The 16,549-nt window shown below is 41.6% G+C and overlaps 1 protein-coding gene across 15 annotated transcripts in view; it reads right to left on the minus strand.

Annotated features, from left to right (window-relative positions):
- LOC126277885 (protein turtle-like) overlaps window positions 1-16,549 on the minus strand; it is a 798,080-nt gene that overhangs the window by 77,411 nt on the left and 704,120 nt on the right. For all 15 annotated transcript variants that reach the window (XM_049977425.1, XM_049977435.1, XM_049977434.1 and 12 more), the window contains one exon: window positions 10,288-10,559. In XM_049977425.1, the coding sequence (XP_049833382.1) occupies window positions 10,288-10,559 (272 nt within the window). The remainder of the gene's footprint in view (window positions 1-10,287; window positions 10,560-16,549) is intronic.

Raw genomic sequence — 16,549 nt, forward strand, 5'->3', positions numbered from 1 at the left:
AGATATTTACACAGTGGTTCTTGAAAGGTTATCTGACTGAGGATTGGATTTCAATAATTGAAGAACTGAATGACTGATAGAACGTACTGACTATGTTTACAGAGACTTGGTGACTATGTTAAAAAGTAATGTCATGTATATGCATCACTTTAATGTGTAGTGCAGTATTCAATAAAAGTTACTTCATCAGCCATACAAATGTGTACCTTATGTGCTGCAGTCCTCTCATATACTATGTTGGCTTGATGGTTTCCATCAGAAACAAACATGTCAAGTGTGATAAAGTACATAATTGTGCAGAGAAGAGAAAATAACTATAAAAGCACGGAAGACCTACAGGAAACCACCACCTCATCAACAGAGAGGTAACACACCAGCAAAGATTACCAAAATCAGTCATAGTGATCAGATATCCAGAAGTAACTAATAACAGTGACGAGTCATAGAATAGGCAATTAATCTTGTAGTGCAGAAGGCAAGTGTCAGACTTCAAATCTATACTGTAAATTTATGAAGCATGTTTTTGAAGTATTCTATATATGGGAGGGGGGAGGGGGGGGGGGGGAGTGAGAGAGAGAGAGAGAGAGAGAGAGAGAGAGAGAGAGAGAGAGAGAGAGAGAGAGAGAGAGAGAGAGAGAGACCCAGATCTAAGACACAGCTGAAAAATGAGACTAGAAATTAAAGTGGAAAAAGAGTTGTATGTCATACTTCAAAACAGAAACAAAGTTTCCAGAATGAGATTTTCACTCTGCAGCAGAGTGTGCACTGATATAAAACTTCCTGGCAGATTAAAACTGTGTGCCCAACCGAGTCTCGAACTCGGGACCTTTGCCTTTCGCGGGCAAGTGCTCTACCATCTGAGCTACTGAAGCACGACTCACGCCCGGTCCTCACAGCTTAACTTCTGCCAGTATCTCGTCTCCTACCTTCCAAACTTTACAAAAGCTCTCCTGCAAACCTTGCAGAACTAGCACTCCTGAAAGAAAGAATACTGCGGGGACATGGCTTAGCCACAGCCTGGGGGAAGTGAGTTACAGTGTCCTGATGTTCTCTAGTGAGGTACACAAATGGTGTTTGTAATTTTTGGATATTGTATTCAACCATGCACATGCAATGTGATATCTTAATGCAGCATAAATTACAAGGGCAGTCTGTTTGGTATACAAAGGATGCATTTTCCCTTGTGATGCTGAAGATGCAAGTGTCTCTCCATTTGTCATCCATTGGTCGTGGACACGCTACAAGGAGACACGTCAATACACAAGGTGAGTTGGACAAGGTCGCTAACACATCACAGCCCCATGTGAAGACCGATACCTGGTCACCTCTGCATTGCGGCTTTGATGGCTACTGACAGAGCATGCAAGATGATCACAGGAGAGTCACTGAAGCCAACATGTCTGATCAAACTGCAAGAAACAGATTACAAGGAAGAACCTTATGATCTAGATGTCCTGTTGTGGCATCCCGCTTGACGCAACAATATCTCATAGCTTGCCTTCTGATTTGCCTTTCCCATGTCAACTGGCAAATTTGTTACTTGCAAAATGTGTTTTTCACAGACGAGTCCAGATTTCCTGTGATGCAAGGCGATGGCTATGTTCTGTTTAGAGATGCCATAATAATCGATAATTGTCAAATGTTGTCTAGGAAATCTGTAGATTCAGCCAAGGTTCTGTGATGGTGTGGGAAGGCATCATGGTCAACAATCGTATGGATCTTCTTGTTGTCCATGGTCACCTTAGCAGCAGGCATTGCTTTGTATAGATACTGTTGAACCATATGGTAGTTGCTGCATATGGTGGTGACCCTGAATTCCTTCTCAAGCACAATTAACACCAGGATCCATGTAGCAGGTGTCACTAGGGATGTCTTGCGAAACATGGACATTGAAATAGTGGAATGGCCAGCAGTGATTTCTGACCGAAATCCCATAGAGCATGTGTGAGATGTGTTTGACAGACATGTTCGTGGACGACCTGTTTCCACCAGACCACAGACTCTCCGAGAACTCTCAAGGGCTGCCATTCAAGAACTGGACTGGATAACATTGGGCGACTTCCACAGACTTATGTGGAGCAATGCAGATAGGTTTCAGGTGGTTATAAATTCTCAAGAAGGGTATACAGCTGAGTGACACTCTCACACTCGAATGAAAAGTACCCACAATGATGGAGTGAATGATTGTTTCCACTTTGTTTTTGACACCTGCTGGACATTTCAGTTTTTGTTATGTAAATGAACAAGAAGGTAATGATGTTTTGCTGTGTATTTAATTTGTGAAATATAAAGGTGTAATTTCATAATACACCAGTCCTCAGTTATTGCTAAATGGAGTATGGCAGATGCCCAAAGTCATGTCCCCCTATTTTCTGGGCAGTGTATTACACTATATGTATTACAATTTTCGTACAGCGATAAAGCTAAATAATACCCAAGGAGGTGGAATTAGATAAAAGCTAGTCATGATGTTGTGAAGTGGTTATTTCAAAATAAAACAACTTATGCAGGATAATGACTTCCCTCAAGAGGTTATTTTTTGTACTTTTGGTCAGAATAATAAGAAAACAACAAAATTTACATGTGAGTACATTAATTTTATACAAATGAAATGACATAATTTTAGAGACTTTACTGGTTTAATACAGATATAATTTTATATATACAGATTGAAGTGGGGAGTGAACATTTGAACCAAGGCCGAGAATCAAACCCAGGTCTTCTGCTTACTAGGCAGGTACATTAGCCACTAAGCCGCACTGGCACAGCAGTTCACACAACTGGATGAATTATTCTGGCAGGCCTCTCTCCTCAGCCCATATTCTTACTGCCACCCCAGTCTATGTTAAATTCCCATTCTGTTTATGTGTAAGGGGGAATTTAAAGTAAACTGGGTAGCAGCGAGAATTTGGATCGAGGTGCGCGGGTCATGCCACAGTAATCACTGAACCTGGGTTTCAAGCTGGGTCCCCCATTTATGTTGAATGCCAAGGTGCTGTTCCAGGACATGGAGACAGCCTCAGTAATTCTGTTCATTTGTAAGTGGGATTTTAAAGTAGTCTGTGGCAGCAGTTGTGTGAACCACTGTGCCAAAGTGGCTTAGAGGCTAATGCACCTGCCTAATAAGCAGGAGACCCAGGTTTGATTCCTGGCCTTGGTACAAATTTTTACTCCCCGTTTCAGTCTGTATACATAAAATTAAATTTATAATTACAGAAGGGTACTAAAGAATACCAGTTCAGTTCAGAACACCATTTCTTATTAAACTATTCTGGGCTATTGTGCAATGGACTACACTTTTCTCGGAGAAACACAAAACACTGTCTCACCTGGAGGGCACCTTTAAGGGACCTTTTAGCTTCTATGCAGAGCTAATCACACACTGGCTCATTACTGACTGAAGCAAAATTTCATTTCCATCTACCCCCACGCTACAGGCATGAACTACAACAGCCAAAAGGTTGTCTTCTAATGCAGAAAACAAACACACACACACACTCTCTCTCTCTCTCTCTCTCTTGATCACTGTCTCTGGCCACAGCGTCCAGTCTCAGTGGCAAGAGGGAGTGGTGTGTGTGTGTGTGTGTGTGTGTGTGTGTGTGTGTGTGTGTGTGTGTGTGTGCGTGTACATATGTGTGCACATGCGTGTGTCTTGTGCTTGCATGAATGTGTGTGTCTTTTCCACATTAGAAGAAGACCTCTTGGTTGAAAGCTCATATGTTTAGCAGTCTTTTTGCTGTGCATGTCCACGACTCAAAGTCTCCTCTATATAGTGAGTAGCAGTCTATCATTTTTCATAATACTGTCAAATTGAATCTGATGATCTCATGGCTACAAAGCTTTTTCTGTAACAGTTTGATCAATCTATTTCTCTCTTTCTACAGCTGTCCATAGGGCTATGATGTAAACTGATGAAGACTAAACATTATTTTCCTCTATGACCACTACACAGATAAGAATCACATTTTTCATTATTAAAGTTTAAATTTTACACCTGCTCTCACCACACAAATTACATATATAACTGGTCATTTGTTCTGGGTTAAAAGTAGATTTAGAATTAGTTATTTGGAAAAATGTTTCTGCATTTTAAATGTACTCTAAAATGAAAATGTTTGCATTTTCTGCTAAATACTGTGACTTACTAGTTGTAGGGAGAGCATTCAGGATAGCGAAATGAGTCAAGTTATGTATTAAGAAGAAGAAGCAACAGGTTTCTTCTGTACAATACACTAACAATAAACCATGACTAGTGGTAACAGATAATTATGTGAATTACTTCTGGACTAATCACAGAATGGGAAGTTCAGGTTGGAATGTCAACAGTTGTGGAAAGGATAGATTGCTGATCACTGTAAAGATGACAAGCTGAGTTGCAGACAGGCACAATGAAAAGACAGTTACACATTAAACTTACATCCAAAGCCTTCATCTTAAAAGAGAAACATACAGGCATTCAGGAATCTGGCTTGAGCAGTGTCATCTTTACAGTGAATAGCAATCTATCCTATCCACAATTGTTACTTCTGCACTACTTTATATTTGTTTATGTATTTTAGGAGAAAATAAGCTATTTTGAAGAGGAAGTCTACCATTGTCTTCTTTTACTGCTCAGCTGCTGTTTATCTAGAACTTCAAACAGAGAATTTATGTAACTTCACACAGAACATTATTAGCTTTCTACTTACTGAAGAAGTCAAGACTTCCTTTACATGAATGTTATAGAGTGAAACAGACTTTACATTCCTGAGTCAAAGTTTTTGATAAGCTACAGAAGGGGTGATCAATAAGATACTCTATTGCTTTCTTTTTTAATATCTGAGTATTTTCATGATTTTGCAAACTGGAGACAAACTGCAGGAAATGATTCCTGAGAGAATAAGGAGCAAAGAAAGGACATGTGGACATATGGTCAACAATGCATTACAGTGGAGGTACACCCACTTGAAGGTGAAGATAAAAGATCTTTGACAATGTTGGTTTCAATGATTGAGAGCACACATGAGAAGACATCATGCAAGTGGCAATGTTCTATCCATGCTAGTGTTTTAGATTCACACTGAAGACAGCAGTGATGTTGTCTACAACAACTTGCATTATCTGAATCACTTACGTATGCAGGCCTACAGACTTGCTTCCACAGAAACCCTGTGGCATCGACACCAAGCATACACTCTTAAATGTGGGGCTAAAACACTACTACACACAGAACATTCCCTTTAGTCAGCCATAGTGCCAGTAGTGTCAGTGTCGTCCTAACCGCCGTCTGCTTTACAGCTGCTGTGCAGCAAGCTACCTTAATTTAAGTATTAACTGTATTTTTCTTACTTGTCACTTCTTCTTCCGTGTGTTTTTGCTTTTAGGAAGCTTTAATTGTCGACTGCTATTAATAGTGTTCCATAGATTTCGTGTTTGTTTTGAATACAGTCAGTGAGAGTCCCTTTAGTCAACCATAGTGCCAGTAGTGCTAGTGTTAGTTTCCAATACAGTCCAGAGATAGGTAGTGCTATTTTCATTGTTTTCTACAAGAAGTGGCTAGCAATCACAGTTCAGTCAATAATCAACCACCTTTAGTGAATTAGCAGTCTAGTTAAAAGTTGATTAAGTCTCTTCAGTAAATTGATTCCTTAGGATGGATAGGATGTGTGACTGCTGTGTACGGACGCAGGAGGAGCTGGCCACTCTTTGCGAACAGCTGAGCGTGTTGATGGCCGCTGTTAGCTGTCTTCAGGCTGCTGCCTCAGAGTGTAGCGGCAGTCGGGAGTCTGGTGCGTTGCAAGGTACACCCCAGGTGTTATATGCTTCACCCACTGTCCCTGCTGTCGAGACATCTTCGCGGGTACCGGGTGCGGTTGCGCCACTCTCTCCCCAAGGGGAGTGGCGGGTTCAGCAGCGTTCACGGTGCCCGAGGCGGAGGGTAAATGCGGAGGCTGTCCGTGTGGCATCGCCCGCTCTGCCTGTGAGTGGACATATGGCTGCTCCTTCAGCAAGGTCCGAGCACGCACACAGGGGGAGGGGTTTATTAGTTACTGGGAGCTCCAATGTTAGGCGGGTGATGGAGCCCCTTAGCAAAATAGCGGAAAGGTCGGGGAAGAAGGCCAGTGTTCACTCTGTCTGCTTGCCAGGTGGTCTCATCCGAGATGTGGAGGAGGCCCTACAGGTGGCAATAGAGAGCACTGGGTGCACCCGACTGCAAATTGTTGCTCATGTCGGCACCAATGACTCCTGCCGTCTGGGTTCAGAGGTCATCCTCAGTTCGTACAGGTGGTTGGCGGAATTGGTGAAGGCAGAAGGCCTTGCTCGCCGGGTGGAATCAGAGCTAACTATTTGTAGTATCGTTCCCAGAACCGATTGCAGTCCTCTGGTTTGGAGCTGAGTGGAAGGCTTAAACCAGATGCTCAGACGATTCTGCAGAGATCTGGGCTGCAAATTTCTCGACCTCTGCTATCGGGTGGAGAAATGTAGGGTCCCCCTGAATAGGTCAGGCGTGCACTACATGCTGGAAGTGGCTACAAGGGTAGTGGAGTACGTGTGGAGTGCACATGGGGGCTTTTTAGGTTAGAGAATTCCCTCCCTAGGCCCGACAAGACGCGTCCTGAGACGCGGCAAGGTAGGAGTAGGCAAAATGCAACAGGGAATAACAATATTAATGTGCTAATAGTAAACTGCAGGAACGTCTATAGAAAGAGAAATGCTCTCATTAATAAACGGTCACAACGCCCATATAGTACTAGAGACAGAAAGTTGGCTGAAACCAGACGTAAACAGTAATGAAATCCGAAACTCAGATTGGAATGTATACCACAGAGACAGGCTGGACTGTGAAGGGAGAGGTGTGTTTATAGCAATAAGAAGTGCATTAGTATCGAATGAAATTGACGGAGATCCGAAATGTGAAATGATTTGGGTGAAGGTCACAGTTAAAGCAGGCTCAGACATGGTAATTGGATGTCTCTATAGGCCCCCCGGGCTCAGCAGCTGTTGTGGCTGAGCACCTGAAGGATAATTTGGAAAATATTTCGAGTAGATTTCCCCACCATGTTATAGTTCTGGGTGGAGATTTTAATTTGCTGGATATAGATTGGGAGACTCAAACGTTCACAACGGGTGGCAGGCACAAAGAATCTAGTGAAATTTTTTAAAGTGCTTTATCTGAAAACTATCTTTAGCAGTTAAACAGAGAACCGACTCGTGGTGATAACATATTAGACCTTCTGGTGACAAACAGACCTGAACTATTTGAAACAGTTAATGCAGAACAGGGAATCAGCGATCATAAAGCGGTTACTGCATCGATGATTTCGACTGTAAATAGAAATATTAAGAAAGATAGGAAGATATTTCTGTTTAGCAAAAGTGACAAAAAGCAGATTACAGAGTACCTGACAGCTCAACACAAAAGTTTTGTCTCAAGTACAGATAGTATTGAGGATCAGTGGACAAAGTTCAAAACCATCGTACAATATGTGTTAGATGAGTATGTGACAAGCACGATTGTAAGAGATGGAAAAGAGCCACCGTGGTACAACAACCGAGTTAGAAAACTGCTGCAGAAGCAAAGGGAGCTTCACAACAAACATAAACATAGTCAAAGCCTTGCAGACAAACAAAAATTACGAAAAGCGAAATGTAGTGTGAGGAGGGCTATGCGAGAGGTGTTCAATGAATTCGAAAGTAAAGTTCTATGTACTGACTTGGCAGAAAATCCTAAGCAATTTTGGTCTTATGTCAAAGCGGTAGGTGGATCAAAACAAAATGTCCAGACACTCTGTGACCAAAATGGAACTGAAACAGAGGATGACAGACTAAAGGCCGAAATACTAAATGTCTTTTTCCAAAGCTGTTTCACAGAGGAAGACTGCACTGTAGTTCCTTCTCCAGATTGTCGCACAGATGACAAAATGGTAGATATCGAAATAGACGACAGAGGGATAGAGAAACAATTAAAATCGCTCAAAATAGGAAAAGCTGCTGGACCTGATGGGATACCAGTTCGATTTTACACAGAGTATGTGAAGGAACTTGCCCCCTTCTTGCAGCGGTGTACCATAGGTCTCTAGAAGAGTGTAGCGTTCCAAAGGATTCGAAAAGGGCACAGGTCATCCCTCTTTTCAAGAAGGGACGTTGAACAAATGTGCAGAACTATAGACTTATATCTCTAACATCGATCAGTAGCAGAATTTTGGAAGACGTATTATGTTCGAGTATAATGATTTTTCTGGAGACTAGAAATTTACTCTGTAGGAATCAGCATGGGTTTCGAAAAAGACGGTCGTGTGAAACCCATCTCGCGCTATTCGTCCACGAGACTCAGAGGGCCATAGACACGGGTTCACAGGTAGATGCCGTGTTTCTTGACTTCCGCAAGGCGTTCGATACAGTTCCCCACATTCATTTAATGAACAAAGTAAGAGCATATGGACTATCAGACCAATTGAGGAGTTCCTAGATAACAGAACACAGCATGCCATTCTCAATGGAGAGAAGTCTTCCGAAGTAAGAGTGATTTCAGGTGTGCCACAGGGGAGTGTCATAGGACCGTTGCTATTCACAATATACATAAACGACCTGGTGGATGACATTGGAAGTTCACTGAGGCATTTTGCAGATGATGCTGTGGTGTATCGAGAGGTTGTAACAATGGAAAATTGTACTGAAATGCAGGAGGATCTGCAGCGAATTGACGCATCATGCAGGGAATGGCAATTAAATCTGAATGTAGACAAGTGTAATGTGCTGCGAATACATAGAAAGATAGATCCCTTATCATTTAGCTACAAAATAGCAGGTCAGCAACTGGAAGCAGTTAATTCCATAAATTATCTGGGAGTAGGCATTAGGAGTGATTTAAAATGGAATGATCATATAAAGTTGATCGTCGGTAAAGCAGATGCCAGACTGAGATTAATTGGAAGAATCCTAAGGAAATGCAATCCGAAAACAAAGGAAGTAGGTTACAGTACGCTTGTTCGCCCACTGCTTGAATACTGCTCAGCAGTGTGGGATCCGTACCAGATAGGGTTGATAGAAGAGATAGAGAAGATCCAACGGAGAGCAACGCGCTTCTTCACAGGATCATTTAGTAATCGCGAAAGCGTTACAGAGATGATAGATAAACTCCAGTGGAAGACTCTGCAGGAGAGACACTCAGTAGCTCGGTACGGGCTTTTGGTCAAGTTTCGAGAACATACGTTCACCGAAGAGTCAAGTAGTATATTGCTCCATCCTGTGTATATCTCGCGAAGAGACCATGAGGATAAAATCAGAGAGATTAGAGCCAACACATTAGCATACCGACAATCCTTCTTTCCACGAACAATACGAGACTGGAATAGAAGGGACAACCGATAGAGGTACTCAGGGTACCCTCTGCCACACACCGTCAGGTGGCTTGCGGAGTATGGATGTGGATGTGGATGTAGATGTAGATGTAGATGTGCTTTCAATCACTGAAATCTATATTGCCAAAGATCTTTTACCTCAACCTTAAAGTGGGTGCTCTTCTCTTGGGATGCACTTCTGGCCATAATGGGTGTAATGGTGGAATGAGGGCTGTGTAGTGATGGAATTCCAACATTGCATCCAGTCTTTATACTTCTCTCCTTTTCCGCCCCTCCCTCCCCCCTCCCCATTTTTCGCCTGCACTCTGTCTAACCTGCGGCACTTCACTGTCCGCCACCCCTACCCTACTATCCCTCCCTCTCCCTGCCCCAGCCTCCTCCTTATTCCCATCCAGTCACCACTCCAATCATACACTGATGCTGCTGCTCGCAGTGTGGCCTCAGTTGCCAGAGACTGCATTCATGTGTGTGTGAGTTGCGTTTGTGTGAGTTTGTGTATGTGAGTGTGTCTGTCATCTATTTCTGACAAAGGCCTTACTGGTCAAAAGCTTTATTTGTGACTGTCGTTTTGTTGTGCCTACCTGCGATCAGCATCCACAAGGATTCAAACAACAAACAAATATATTAGATAAACTTTTTGAGAGGGGTTGATAGCTGTGCCTAGCAAGAGATAGGGGAAATATGAAATGTACAGAGCTATTATAAAGATGTACTAAGAATGGATAAAGCAGTTTCATAACACAAAACTGATAGCAAGAGTGGAAAAAAGGATTGAAATAAATCTGAAGGGCACACATTTGTGGAAAAAATTATATATATGGGTAAACGATTCAACAGAAAAGCAGAAGTATCCAAAAGAATAAACAAGTTCATAAATGGAGAAAACAACGAGCTCAATGAGACAGGAGCAAAAACTTGTTATGTAGCAGACAACAATATGACTTACCAGATAGTATACTCCTGCTTGTACCCAGATCCTCCACTGTATCCTGGAAGCCACTGCAATGTGACAGCAAACTCACTTGCATTGCCTGAGACGTTATATGGAGCATGTGGCTGCGTGCCTTCAACAACAAGCTGGGTGACTGTCACAATTGTCGCTACTTCATTTGAAGCTACACACTGGTAGAATCCAAAATCTGCACGCCGCAGGCCCTCAATTGTAATGTTGCCCCCCTGCACTCGTACACGGTTCCGCTGCAGAGGTGATCCATCTCGCTGGAAAAGAAAACATTCTTTAGAAGGCATAATTGTTTGGGAATCACTTCCGACTTTTGACAAAGGCAAAATGAACATAGGCTATACACTAAAATATAGTCAATGGCCCTACATATCTACAAGACACTGGGTTTCCAACTGACTGTTTCTTCACACAGTGCCTACATCGTCAATAGGCAGCAGTACATAACAGCTGACATAGGTTTATAATGTATTAGTATCATTTTGAATTTGAATTTATTCCCTTTGGTTGAGTGGGCCACATTCCATTCCCTTCATAAAGGAAAATTTTCATCTGGTAATATGGTACATAGAAGGACTCACCCAAGGAGGTGACCAAAAAATTTATAAACTATGTACAGGTTCCAGTGGATAATTTCTTACAAGAAACATACAAAAATAAATATACATGAATAAAATAACACTTCTCCACAAAAATGATAAGGCAGATTACAGGATAGCCTCTTAAAAAGTTAAGTGATAAACTGTTACAAGATCAGTTATGATAAATAGAAGGGAAGTTGAATCTTGTCTGTTGGAATGCACATGCTGATTTCACGTTTCATTGTACATAGTACCTCTTTAATAATCAAGAGTCACATAAAAGTTGCCCCCTTTCCTCTTTGTAGTGTCCATATTCTTCATGGTTTTTTCGCTAACAAAAGAAGCTTATTGTTCTAAAAAAAGTAAATGTTTATTGATGGTTCTTGTAGCTTTGACTCTGATTCACACTACACAATGTTACAATTAACAGCAGTATTACCACAGTTTGAATAACAATGTTTGGAAATTATATAAAATGAAGCAACAATTTTAATGATTAATTTGGTGATGTTTATGAAATGAAAAGAAATGAGAGTTTAACATTATCTGTCAATAATTAACATTGTTTGTCATACTACATACTTCTTTTCTATGTAATCTGATCTCAATGTTACAATTTTTATCATTAAATTCTGTTCTACTTTCAGCACAAGAATGCCATAGGGAGAACAACTGCACTTCTTCACCAGCACATGCTTTCAGAACTTTTTTCGTCATAAAAACATTCTTGAAGCATTCCTTTGGATTATCACACACTACCCCTTATTTTATAAAGACACAAAGCTAATATATGTTTCTCTTTGTATTTTCTTTGTTGGAAAGGCACTAATAGAATGCTGTTAGTGGATTATCTGTGAACATAACCTTCACTTTAAAATTTCTTTTTCACTGTTTTACCTGCCTGCAGTTGTAAATAAGATCAGTCCCTCCAAGTCACCTTCCACTTTCAGGCCCATTGCACCATTAAGCAAGTTAACACATTTAAGTTGATGTAGAAAAATTTAGGATGACTTTAGACAGAACATACATTCAATATAAAGAATGACAAGTTCCTTTAATGTGTATATATGCCAGATAATGTATTTGCATGAAAGGAAAAATTTCAATAGGTTTGATCATAGAATTGTTGAACTGAATTGAGCTGAATTTTATTTGATCCTGTAGGATTACAATTTGTACAGTAAATGTATATGTAATACAGCACATGTCAAAAACAGAAAACATTCATCATTTATTTCCTAAGGAGAAAAATTACACCCTCTAATATCATTCATTATATAGAACAATATGTACAAATTTAACATAGTAGGTACCCTTTAAAAACTTAAAATTTCTTTTCAACCTCATAGAGCGTGAGTTTTTTTCTTTTTCTTTTCTTTTTTTGAAAACTTTGGTGTCATGTTATAGCATCTACCATATGTGTTGTGGCCAAAAATCAAGGTTCGTGCCAACCAGTCATGTTACACTTACCTGGTGTGATAGTGTTGCACATGTGTTGTATCAAGTGATTGCATATATCAATTAGCTTCAATGTCAGCCACCAGTGGTGTAGTGTTTTCTATACATGCATATGATTTCTATGTGTTATTACTCGTTGGTATGTAAATTTTATGTTTTGTGTGTTCCTTTCTTTTAGTTTAGTTCTCTACAGTCCGTCACTCCAGGTTACAGTAGTAACCGGTTCTGTTCATTTGAATTATCCTTATGATCAGGAATGTTTTTGCAACTATCTGAGCATTCCTGATAACCTGTTGCTGCCTGTAACGACCTATTAACTACCTGGTAGGCAAACAGTTATTTACACAATAAAGATATGTCAATCCAGCTGAACTTCTGTCTTAGACTGGACATATATTCGAAGCTCAGTCAGCTCAGGTTACACTGTATGCGACAAGTTGGTGATCCCGATGTGATCTGAGCTAAAGAATCAGAGCTATTGAAAGCTAAGACTCTGCTGGATTTATTAATTGATAAGATGTCTGGGGAAAAAATGGTGTCCTGGGTAGCAGTCTGTTCACTGTCCTTCTAGCTTAACAATCCTGTGTTGCGGTTTGAACAGGTGGAAGTAAGCTTTTGCTACACGGGAATCACAGTTGATTTGGCAAAATTCACTATGATCGTGAGCCAGCTTGACCACTGTTTCGCCGCTGAGGTTCAAGATGTCATTACTGCACCACTGCAAAAAAAACTTGTATGAGAAACTCATGTCAGAATTAATCCAGTGAGTTGCAGTATCACAACAGGGACACATATGGCAGGTACCGAGCCAGAAACACATAAGTGATCACAAGCTGCCGTAGTATTTGCATTGTTCATGGAACAAGGTGGATACAGTTACTGTGCTGGACCAGTTGCTACGGATCCTGTGGAGCAGTTCACTACTGTAGCAGGTCAAAGCAATTGTAGTGTGACAGACAGACATTTCATTGGACGACAAGGCAGAACTTCCAGATTGCATCCAGGAGGCCACTGCACTTTCTCAGGTTAGTGCAGTGACAGTGTCGGGTGGTAGTACAGCAGTGGCCACCCAAGTCGTGTGCAGATTTTGACCATTTGGTGTTGTTATGTACAAAGTTTGGCAAGCTTATGTCCCAAGGCAGTACCAGTCTTGTACACGGTGTTACCGCACAAGATCACAGAGCTGTTTGTGATCCAACACTATGTTGTCTAACATGGAACACCCCACATACTGGTACCACCACAAGTGCAGAGAGCAGGCCCAGAAGTGCACAGCCTCTTGCACGTTCTAAATGCCAGTGACAGCTGGTCGTAGGAGCAACCGGCTGTGCCAAGAAGTCACAACAGCTGTTATCAGTGAGAGACGATCCAGTCAGAAGTAACTAATAGACAGTGGTTTGGACTTGAACGTCTTACTGCGCACTTCAGTGCACTGTTACACATTGCTGACAGCATTCTCTTTCTCTACTGCTAATAACTCATCCATCTCCACATATGAAATTCAGTGGATTTAACAGAATTTGGGGCTATGCTGCGCATTCCCCTAGGATTTTGCCATCATGGACATCATGGAAGCCTTATGATCTCTTGGCATATTACCACTTCATACCTGATGTGTCCAATGCTCAGCTGGCCTAGGGTGTTACTGGTCAGAAGGCTGCAGGGTTCCAATGAGATGCAGTTGTGCACAGAGCTAAGCTGATACAGGTGTGTGACAAAGAGTACAACCCGCTGTTAAATCAGTGTGTTGGCTTGACCTCCTGGCACACCTACACAAGTGCCACACAATATGATGCATCACATAAAGACCAATGACAATCTACCAGATTCTTGCAGGCCTAGACACTTGGCACCTGATTGCCTGCCTATCACCATGGCAGATGTCAACACAATGCTTAAGGAAGGAATAATTTGACCACCAAGACCCCCCCCCCCCCCCCCCCCCCCCCGTCATTTCCTCTATACCTTGTTCTACAGAAAGGAGAGGCATGGTGCCAGTGTTGTGATTATCACGCACTCAATTCCTGACCAATGCCCGATCATTGCCATGTGCCACTGTTGCAGGACTACAATTACATGTTACACTGAGTGACAATATTTGGTATTTTGGACTGTGCCAAGGTTTATATGCAGATTCCTGTAGCAGAGGAAGACATTTTGAAGGCAGTGATTATTATTCCGTTTGGACTTTTTGAGAGCAAATTCATGACTTTTGGGTTATGGGATGTGGCTCAAACCTGGCAGAGGTTTATCGACTCTGTCCAGCAAGGTATACCATTCTGCTTTTCCTATCTCAGTGACTTACTTGTGTATTTGGCCACCAAGGACCAACACTACCAGCACATTAAAGAGGTATTCAAATGTCTGGACAGTATGCTGTGGTGTCAAACATGGCCAACGATGTTTTTTGACAATCCGAAGTTACATTCCTGACCAACATATACCAGCTGCAGGCTCCCCACCATTAACAGAGAAGGTTGAAGCCATTCTGCAAGTTTCAAGACTAACTAAACTGCAAGTGCCAAGAGTGACTACAATTATAGAATGGTGTCACTTTATAGGAATGGAAAATTTTTACTGCTGCCATCTACTGTATGCTGCACAACTGCAAGAATCAGTCAATGCGGCACTTACCAACCCAAAGTTGAAAGGCAGTGCACCAGTCAGTGGCAATGAGCTTGACCTTTGAGGCTGCAAGACAGTGAATGGTGGATGTGGCACTGCTGGCACATCCCAAGTTTGACACACCTTTAGCACTGGTAGTGGATACAGTCAAATAGCTACCGGTGTGGCTTTGCAGCAATTGTCAGATGGATCATGGCACCTGCTTGCGTACTTCTCACAAAAGTTGTCACCATTGCAACAGAAGTGAGGGTATATGACCGTGAGCTCTTGGTTGTGTAGGAGGTGGTAAAATACTGCTGGCCACGAGGCAAGAGGGTTTATGCTCTACAAGGATCACGAACCATTGATCTACACTTTCAAGTGGAATAGTGACAACTGCTCTCCTAAGTAGTACACTCGTGTTGAGTTCGTAAGCCAATTTAGTATGGACATTAAACACATTTCTGGCCCTGACAATGTGGTGGGTGACTGTCTTTTGCACATCAACAGTGTTGTGAAAACTACAGATGTTTCGGAACTAGTCAGGTCCCAACAGCAAGACCAAGACCTCAAGACTTTCATTAGTGATGCCACTTCTGAGCTGAAGTTAAAACTCACTGGCATTCCCAATGATGAGACATAGGGAAGTTCGCACTCACTCCTATTGACCATGTTTCGCCACTCTTCACAATCTGTGTTACTATGGAGCCTAGCCAACTAATTTCGCAATGGTTTGTATGACTTAGGATGGAGAAAGGACTACTGGGAGTGCACACAAACACGTCCCCAGTGTCAGAGGTGATTCACCATGCGTACTTGCCAATCGCCAATTTCTCGGACACTGTCATGTGTTTTGCATATGTGCACCTATATTATTATGTAGGTTTTAGGCAAGCTTCTTAGTAACTTTATTTCTTAGTACTGAGGTCCTTTTTCAAGCATTGTCATTCAGTGGTGTACACATCACATCTTCTTATTGTATGTTTTGTGGGTGTGAACACTATCATTTGTAATACACTCTGAACTATCTTTTGTTTTGCATATTACTCTTTTATACACATACAAAAATGTACAAGTTAAGATTCCTACATCTTTAAAGCAGTTTCTACATGCTTCAGAAGTCCTTCTTCTTAAATTGATCATAACTGCCTTTTCTTATATTGTGAACACACTTTTCGTTTCTTGAATGTTTGAGTTTCGCCACACTGTCACTCCATGGTGCAAGTATGGTTCAAAGAATCCATGGTGCGCTGTGCACAGAAGCTGTTTGTCTGTGTACTGTGATACTTGCTTCTTTATTAATATGAGTGAGCTGAGTTCCTTACAGAGAGAATTAATGTGCTGTTTCCATTTCACCTCATTATCCACAGCAATACCCAAGGTTTTATTGGATTCTACTTCTTCCAGTTTTGTATCATTCTCCTCTAAGCCCATATGCACAGACTTACCTCTGTTTCTGAACACAGTGTATATAGTCTTTTTCAGACTTATAACCAGTTCATTTTCCATGGGCTATTGAGCTGTGATGTTTACAGAAATATATGCTCTTCTCTCAAGCTGTTCCACATTGTGGACTGAGTTCCCTATTATCAGGTTATCTGCAT

The sequence above is a fragment of the Schistocerca gregaria genome, chromosome 6, assembly GCF_023897955.1.
Source record: "Schistocerca gregaria isolate iqSchGreg1 chromosome 6, iqSchGreg1.2, whole genome shotgun sequence".
NCBI lineage: Eukaryota > Metazoa > Arthropoda > Insecta > Orthoptera > Acrididae > Schistocerca > Schistocerca gregaria.